Here is a 9,415-nt window from a genome sequence, read left to right as displayed (position 1 = left end):
ATCTGAGCCTTTTTTATCCCTGAAATAAACCTAGGTTCAGTTAAGTGGCAGTACCATTGTGGTGGTGGGTGCCAGGGAAAGAAAAGGACAGTCAGTGCCCAGATGTCTCTCAACAAAATCTCAGCCTTGTCTTTCCTACAACCTGGAAAGCCTTTTTCCCAGCTCTGTAAGCATTATTTACTGCAGAGCCAAATGGTATACTAATATTACATTTCTTTTATAGTACGTTTGTTTGAATTTTGAATTGCCTTTACACTACTTGACTTTGTTGTTGTTGTTAGAGGCCGTTGAGTCGATTCCGACTCATAGCGCCCCTATAAACAACTGCCCGTCCTGCGCCATCCTCACGATCATCGTTATGCTTGAGCCCTTTGTTGCAGCCACTGTGTCATTCTATCTCATTGAGGGTCTTCCTCTTTTTCGCTGACCCTCTACTTTACCAAGCATGATGACCTTCTCCAGGGACTGATCCCTCTTGATAACATATCCAAACTATGTGAGACATAATCTCACCATTCTTGCTTCTAAGGAGCATTCTGGCTATACTTCTTCCAAGACAGATTTATTCCTTCGTTTAGCAGTCCGTGGTATAGTCAGTATTCTTCACCAATTCCACAATTCAAACATGTCAATTCTTCTTTGGTCTTCTTATCCATTGTCCAGCTTTACTTTATGATGTCTTAAAATTTCCACTGTCTCCTTGATATGAGGAGTTTCTAGCCCTGCTACACAACTGTCATTCTGAGTCTTCAGTATTTTCCCACAACGGGACCATGGTGTCCTGGATATGATGTCTCCTCATTCTTCCTTCTATTGCTGGAGCACACCCTCAAATAACGAAGATGTTCAGTCACATCTTTAGGGACAATTATCAATAAAGATATCCTATTCCTTTATGTATCTTCCTGGCCTGATTTATGAACTCAAGCTTTCTTCTAAGGAAATCCCTTTCCTCCCATCAGCCTGTATTCTTTCATTCACCCAATATTCCTGTTCTGACTGTAAGCCTAAAACCTATTTTTAAAATTAATTCCATTAGTCCTCAAGTGTCTGGCAACACTTGATTCCTAAAAAGTGCTGCAGAAAAGAGTCTTTTACATTTTCCTTCTTGACTGTAATGTTTGTTAAGAGTTTTTGTTGTTTTTTCCTCTCACTCAAAGATGTTACATTCCTGTGTAACATAAATAATAATAAAGGCATTATTCTTTACGGGCCCCTATTCTCTTTTATCTGATCACTGATAAAAAGCCATCTTGCTGTGAGATGGATCTCTGAAGTCTAGCACCATGATCAAGGCTTCTTATATATAATAAACCATCTACATACCAAGGACTAGCACAAAAAAATTAAGGCATAAGAGTACCATTGGTTTTGCAGTCCTCCTCCTGTTCCTTTTAGTTTCACTCTCAAAAAAAAAAAAAAAAAACAGTTGCCATCAAGTTGATCCTGACTCATGGTGACCCCATGTGTTGCAGAGTAGAACTGCACTCCACATGGTTTTCAGGGCTGTGACCCTTCAGAAGCAGATTGCTGGGCCTTTCTTCCAAGGTGCCTCTGGGTGGGTTCGGACCACCTGCCTTTTGGTTAGCAGTCCAGCAGACTCCCAGATTCACTCTCAACTACCCTAATACCCCAAGGTGTCTTCCAAATCTTCTAAGTTCCATGGACACAAAGGGCAGGTGTGGACTATTAGTGTAAATCCACTGCTGTCGATCAATTCCGACTCATAGTGACTGCCTTAGTTATCTAGTGCTGCTGTAACAGAAATACCACAAGTGGATGGCTTTAACAAACAAGTTTATTCTCTCACAGTTTAGGAGGCTAGAAGTCCGAATTCAGGTTGCCAGCTCCTGGGGAAGGCTTTCTCTTTCTGTTGGCCCTGAGGGAAGGTCTTTGTCATCAATCTTCCCCTGGTATAGGAGCTTTTCTGTGCAGGGACCCTGGGTCCAAAGGATGCACGCTCCTGGCTCTTCCTGCTTGGTGGTAATGAGGACCCCTGGTCTCTCTGCTCGCTTCTCTATCTCAAAAGAGATTGACTCAAGACACAGCCTTATCTTGTAGATTGAGTTCTGTCTCATTGACATAACTGCCTCTAATCCTTCCTCATTAATATCATAGAGGCAGCACTTACAACACATAGGAAAAGCACATCAGATGACAAAATAGTGGACAATCACACAATAGTGGGAATTATGGCCTAGCCCAGTTGACACACATTTTGGGGCACATGATTCAATCCATAACAGCAACACTACAGGACAGAGTAGAACTGTCCCATACGGTTTCCAAGGCTGTAATCTTCAAGGAAGCAGAATGCCACATCTTTCTGCTAGTGAGCGGCTGGGGGTTTCGAACTGCTGACCTTTCAGGTAGTAGCCAAGCATATAACCACTGCACCACTAGGGCTCCTATGGACTATTAGTATAGGTCCCTACATATTTGAATGGGCACTGAAATTAGTCATCTGGATGGGAATAAAAAGGAACCCACACAGAAGAATCACATCCCCTCCCAATCAAGTTTAAGAACATAATTTTTCATATTGCTTTCTGTGTGTACTCACCACTGCATATTTTTTTTGCTGATTATTTTCTTGGTCTATCGCAGTTACACAGGAACCTCATAATGGTCATTATCAGGGTAATAAAAATTCCAGGGCTCAGAATCCCCACAGTGAGCCTCACTGACCCACCAAATGGCCTTCCTTAAATCCTAGAAGTAATCGCTGGAGACTTTATGATAACCTCCTGCTAGGGGCTTTGCATTTCTCCTATTTCTCTAATTACAATGGTCCATCTCACTGTAATGTCATAATCCCCTAAAACCCAAAATGTTCTGCAAACTCTTCCAACTCCAGTAGCCCCAGAAGGCAGGTGCAAACTGATGGTCAAAACTGGACAATATAAAGAACAAATACTGCCACTACCTACCCAGGGGATAAAAGAGAGTAATCAAACATAGTCCTTAATTGTGAGAAATTAAAATGGAGTTGGGAAAGCAATAATAACTTACATAAGACCAGAAGAGTACACACAAAGACATGATCCAGACAACTCAAGGTACAATGGGAGTTGAGAAGAGGGAGATCACAGGGAGTGAGTTTCAGGAGAAGCAAGATCCTGAAAGAAATGTACTATCTGGACAGGTGAAGAAGTGGCCATTTCAGATGAGGGGAACAGTATGAAGAGAGACATCGAGGGATGGAAGCAGTACTGCATGTGGAGATGATGGGGGAGACCCTGGGATGGTCGGGGCAGAACACGCACATTGGGGAGGCTGAGGGGAAAGCACTTCAGAGGGGCAGTGGGGCTCCACTGGGGATGGTGCTATGACTTGGACAGGTGTCTTCCTAGTGTGTAACTTCTGATGTTGAATGTAGCTTGCACTCCACTTGAAGGCTTTCCCACACACCTTACACTCATAAGGTTTCTCCCCAGTGTGAACTCGCTGATGCTGAACCAGGGTGGTTTTCTGATTGAATGCCTTCCCACACTCCTGGCATTTAAATGGTTTTTCCCCAGTGTGGATTCTCTGATGTACTATAAAGTGTGAGCTACAACTGAAAGTTTTCCAACATTCATTACATTTATAGAGTTTTTCCCCAGTGTGGAGCCTCTGGTGCTGAAGAAATACCCAACTCCGGCGGAAGGCCTTGCCACACTCTTTACATTTGTAAGGTTTCTCCCCAGTGTGGATCCTGTGATGCTGAATCAAGACTGAATTAGAACTGAATCTTTTCCCACACTCCTGACATTCATAGGGCTTCTCCCCAGTGTGAATTCGCTCATGGATGATGCAGTCATAGCTACACCTGAACGCCTTCCCACACTCCTTACATTTAAAGGGTTTCTCCCCAGTGTGTATTCTCTGATGCCGAATCAGTTTTGAGTTGTAGCTGAAGGTTTTCCCACAGTCCTTACATTTGTAGGGCTGCTCACCACTATGAAGTTTCTGATGCTGAAGGAGGTGGGAATTTTGACTGAAGGCTTGCCCACATTCCTGACATGAGTAAGGTTTCTCCCCACTGTGGATTTTCTGATGCCGTGACAGCTTTGAGTTACATCTGAAGGCTTTCCCACATTCTTTGCATTGGTAGGGCTTCTCATCAGTGTGAATTCTCTGGTGCTGGTGAAGGTCTGAATGTTGGCTGAAATTTCTGCCACACTCACCACATTTATAAAACACCTGTTCTCTAGGAAGGCTCTGCTTTGTAATGAGATGGGTGCTGGTACCCCTGCTTCTTTCCAATTTCCTGGCTATCTCCTCCCTGTCAACGGTGGTGGGTTTACCATCCTGGGCTCTCAAATCTGCAAAATCTCCTTTCTTTGACTTCGTCTTCTTCCCTGTATCATAAACGTGTGGCTTCTCTACCCTGTCCTTGAAGTGAGGATGCTGGGGGACATCCATCAGCAGCCTCGCCAGTATCAGTCGAGGGGACTCTGATTCTTCAGAAATGTTCAGTTTTGGAGGTGGGGCCTCAATGTCAGGCTTGGTCTTATCACCTAGCATGATAAAAAGAAAGCACGAGGGCCACTTGTTATTTTCTAACAGAACTTTATTATTTAGAGCAGTTTTCAGTTTACAGAAAAAATTGTGCAGAAAATAGAGTTTTCATATGCTCCCCTCCCCACTGCATACTGTTTTTATTATTAATATTTTGCATTGGTGTGGTACATTTGTTACAACTGATGAACCAATATTGATACATTATTAACTAAAGTTCATAGTTTACATTAGGGTTCACTCTTTGTGTTGTACAGTCCTATGTGTTTTGACAAATGTGTGACGTCATGTGTCCACCATTATAGTATCATACCACATAGTTTCACCACCCTAAAAATGTCCTGTGCTCCAACTATTCATCCCTCCCCTACTCCCAAGTCACTTATTATTGACACTAGAATAGGAAAGGCACTGACTAGTATTAGCTTGTCCTGAAGACACATATTTTTGGAGAGAGATGTAGTCACTTGATAGTGCTTGAAGGGAGAGTGGAGACACTAGACATGAAAAAGGCAAGCAGTGCCATAAGGGAGACGACAACATTACAGACAGCAGAGGCTGTTAACTGAGGCAAATGGAGAAAGAAAAATGGGAAAGTTGCAGAAAGGAAAGGCAATGAAGAAAAGTAGAGGAAGCTGAAGATGAGGAGAGAGATATCTAAACTGGAAAAGGGAGAGCTGGGTAAACAGCTCTAGGACCACGCAGTATCCAGGGGGCTGGAAGATGCTGTCTACAACTGTGGATCCAAAGGCCCAATTGAGAAAACGTGAAACCTGTCAAAATACTTTAAAATGCTCTGTAATTTTTTAAAGAGATGTTCTCTATCACAAGCCCGACAGGGGAGAAACTGGTTTGTAACACTGCCAGTTGTGAAAGGTTCACAAGAGGACCACTATTTAAAAAAAAAACAAACCATGTACTGCACTCTGGAAGAGAGGAGTGCAGCTTGGAGACACACTTTTGAAAGAAAAAAGACCTGTCTGGTCAAGAACCCTTCCAGGGCTGGAGATGCCAATGGGGTGGGGGTGGCGAGGTCAAGAAGGTGGAAGCCTCATGCTCTCACTGGTGCCACAACAACACAGGAAACTTTTTTGCCTTTCAAGCACTTGACGGGCTCCAAAGGTCTGACATAAAACTTCTAGCTTCGTGTTTCTCAAATGTTTCTGACCATGATCCACATTTTAGATCACGAGTCAGTACACACATAGTTACATGCACACACACACAAAACTGAAACGAAAGTTTCACAACAATATTTACGTAACAGTGATGCGCTCTTGATATATTTTATACTACTCTAGTCTATTTTATTCAAGTTTAGTACAGTCTAGTCTAACTTTTAAATGCTGGTCACAATTCTTTGAGGAGTTGCAACTCAAAGTTTGAGAAACATGATTCTAGATAGTTAAGAACAATGATCCTCAAAGTGTGATGCCAGGGGCAGCAGCATCTGGGAACTTGTTAAACCAAAAACACCAAATCTGTTGCCATCAAGGTGATTCCAACTCATAGCAACCCTACAGGACAGTGTAGAACTGCGCCATAGGGTTTCCAAGGAGCGGCTGGTGGATTCGAACTGCTGACCTTTTGGTTAGCAGCCAAGCTCTTAACCACTGTGCCACCAGGACTCCAGGAACCTGTTAGAAATGCAAATTCTGAGGCCCCACCTCAGGCCTACCCAATTAGAATCTCTGGAGGTGGGGTCCAGCAATCTGTGTTTAACAAGGCCACTGTGGCGATTCTGATGATCACTAGAGTTTGAAACACCACTGATACAGAAACTCGAAAAGCAGATCAAAGCTTTTCTTTTAACTGCTTAAGGCTACTCTGTCCATTGTGGTGGCACTAGCCACACGTGGCTAGTTAAATTAAAAATAATTAAAATTAAATGAAACTTAAATTCAGTTCCTCAGTCACACTAGTCATTTTTCAAGCATTCACTACGTGGCTAGCGAATACCATATTGCATGGTGCAAATACAGTGTAGAAAGTTCTACCGGACAGTGCTTGTTTAAAACCCTTAGTAGACTAACTAGACGATATGCAGCTGTGGCAAAGGGAAGCACTGACAGCTGCAGGCAGATGGCTGGGAAAGGTTTTTCACCAAGATGACCTGAAGTGCTGAAGTCATACCTAATGGCATCGATTAAGACAGAAGTGGGGATGAATTAGAAACCAGTATTTGGTTTACATAGCCTTTGAATAGCACAAGGGATTGAGAGAGTATGAGAACAGGGCTGACTGAATGAGAAAGGCTACACACCACATCCATGGGTGGTTCTTTACATTTACTTCAATTAGTATCTTTCGAAAAAAGGAAATCATTCATTTCCAATTTATAAACAAGCTTTCTTCCAAAAGCTAATTTGTAATTCAGTGTTTAGGAACTCTTTTAAGATCTACATGGATCAAACTGACAACAGCAACTTGAAAGATTAGATAGGAACCTTAGGGGGCAGTGAGATAATGTTAATGGGGGAGGAACAACTCAGAAAAAGAGAGTGAGAATGGTTGCACAACTTAAAGAATGTAATCAATGTTACTGAATTGTACATGCAGAAACTGTAGAGTTGGTGTATGTTCTGCTGTGTCTATTCTCAACATCAACAACAAATAAAATAATCATTTGAAAAAAAAAAAAAAAAGCCGGAGGCAAAGCTGGAAAGAAAGATGCTAAGTTCTCCTGCTTACCTGCACATATACCTCTCAGGGCCTCTTCCCCAAGCAGTGTCCAGGGATCTGGGCCCCATGGTGCTTCCCCTCGCTCCAGCTGGAGTATCAGATCTGGTTTGAGGAACGGAAATTCTGCTAAAGGAGAAAGAAGAGGAACAGGAAAGTGAGGAGATTCACCTATAGCTAATCCTTGAACCCCTCTCAGGCCACCCTCTGCTTGGCCAGGTGGAATTAAGTAGTATTAGCTTGTCTTGAACAGGAGACTAAGTAAGACCAGTAAGAAGAGAATCTGGGGGTTTAAGGAAGGGCTCAAACTGTTTTGCTCAGAGGGAAGCTTATTCTGGCACAGTCACTGAAGGTATATACATGGAGATCCTAGGAGACTCTCACACATAGAAGAGGGGGCAAGATCTCCCCCAAAGAACCGAGAGAGTAGAGAACAGAAGGTGGGGCATCAGGAACATTCTCAATTCCCTCTGTGCCCATGACAAAGTCCATCCCAGGACAGTCTCCACCAGGAAACAGGGAAGAAGGAAGTCCTGTTTAAAACCAAAGTGAACCCAGACTTCTCTCCATCCAGTTACCCCAAAACTAGAGAATGGGGAACTTAGCTCATGGACCATCAAACCTGGTGGTGTTAGAGACCCCAGATCCTCTAAGGAGGAAGCTAGGTGACTCTGAGGGCAGAGGCTGAGTCTCAGAGAGAAGGGAGACCTTACCCAGGGAAGCCACATTTGCATAATTCTCCAGCATCACCTCCTTGTACAGGCCCCTCTGCGCAGGGTCTAGGCTGGCCCACTGACTCTGGGTGAAGTACACAGCCACGTCCTTGAAGGTCACTGACTCCTGAAACAACAGAATTCTTCCCAGGCCCTGAGGGAGGTGCCTAAACTCCAGGGAAGGGATGGATCTACCAGGGTCCATGGTTCTGAGCCCCATAGAAGGTTTATACAGGTGAGGAGAGCCTCCCAGCACCCGTGAGGAGTCAGCCCGCAGCCAATGCTCCCACTTTCAATGTGTACACCTCTGGGACCCCAATACTAACATCCCAAGCACACAGTCCAGCACCAGCTGCTGTCTACCTGGTGATCACATCAACCCCATGTCTGGTTCCACAAGCTGGGTCTATCTTTCTGGCATGTTTTCTAAAATGATCACTGCAGGTGTCTGCTTTTCGCCCTACCTCCATCCACCCTGAGGCCCCCATCAGGCCCCTCCACTCGGCTTCTCTCTAGTTTTCCCCCTCCACATCTTCTACTATAGTCAGAGGGAGGAGCCATTCCATGGGGTAGAGTTCCTCTCATTCTGAACATTTCTCCCTCTTTCTACCAGCTTACTTGTAAGAAAGCTGGCTCTCCCTTGAAGGCAGCCTGCAGTGTCACCTCTTCTGGCCTCCTCTCCTAACATCCTTGACTCTAGCAACAGGTTGGCAGTCCCTGTCCTTGTAAACAGACCTGTATCCTGATCACCTAAGCTCTAGCCTACCTGCCAATGCTGCCCTCTTCACCAGGTGTGTCTCTCTCTGCCTCCTTGGACCCAGCTCCACCTTCTCAAGAGAGAAGGAAACCATCACAGGCTGTTTAGGCCTTTGTGCTTTGTCCTGTGTCAGTTACTTTTACATCAGTTCATTCAATCATGACCCACACATCTGTGAAGAATTATTTCCATTTTCAGATGATAGGAAGGAATCAGAGATATTAAGTACTTTGAAATACACTAAAGGGAGCCCTCCTTACCTGAGTATTTATTAGCTGAGCCCCTACAATTACAAGATTGTATAAGGAAGCGAAAAACTGTAAATGAACTGACCACCTACATAAATTTAACCTGTTGCCATCAAGTAGATTCCGACTCACAGCAACCTTATAGGACAGAGCAGAACTGCCCAATAGGGTTTCCAAGACTGTAGTCTTTACAGAAGCAGACTGCCACATCTTTCTCCTGCAGACCGGCTGGTAGGTTCAAACCGCTGACCTTTTGGTTAGTAGTCGAGCACTTAACCAGTGCCACCAGGCTCCTTTAAATAAATTACTAGTCCCACTATAACAACTTTCCCTGACACACAGTGTCATCTATTTCATGTGAGCAACCTTCTCTTTGTGCTTCGTCTCTTCTGGGTGGAGGAAATATAACTATAAAAGTACAAGAAGCTTTGCAACCATTGTTGTAAAGATTGATTCAGGTAAGAATCATGAACAAATGCTCGAGGTAGAAGGAAATTTTGATGAGAAGCAGGATA

The 9,415-nt window shown here is 43.9% G+C and overlaps 1 protein-coding gene across 1 annotated transcript; it reads right to left on the bottom strand.

The window, feature by feature from the left end:
• Positions 1 to 2,401: 2,401 nt before the first annotated feature.
• On the bottom strand, positions 2,402 to 8,310 carry ZNF619 (zinc finger protein 619). Its single transcript, XM_023725874.1, is given in 4 exon segments — positions 2,402 to 3,200; positions 3,202 to 4,502; positions 7,195 to 7,311; positions 7,896 to 8,310. Coding segments are annotated over 4 exon segments (1,752 nt in total). The 5' UTR covers positions 8,116 to 8,310; the 3' UTR covers positions 2,402 to 3,086.
• Between the last annotated feature and the right edge of the window lie 1,105 nt (positions 8,311 to 9,415).

The sequence above is a fragment of the Trichechus manatus genome, unplaced genomic scaffold (genome assembly GCF_000243295.1).
Source record: "Trichechus manatus latirostris isolate Lorelei unplaced genomic scaffold, TriManLat1.0 scaffold00001, whole genome shotgun sequence".
Lineage (NCBI taxonomy): Eukaryota > Metazoa > Chordata > Mammalia > Sirenia > Trichechidae > Trichechus > Trichechus manatus.
The sequence above is the reverse complement of the archived record's forward strand: the minus strand, read 5'-3'. Positions and strand labels throughout refer to the sequence as shown.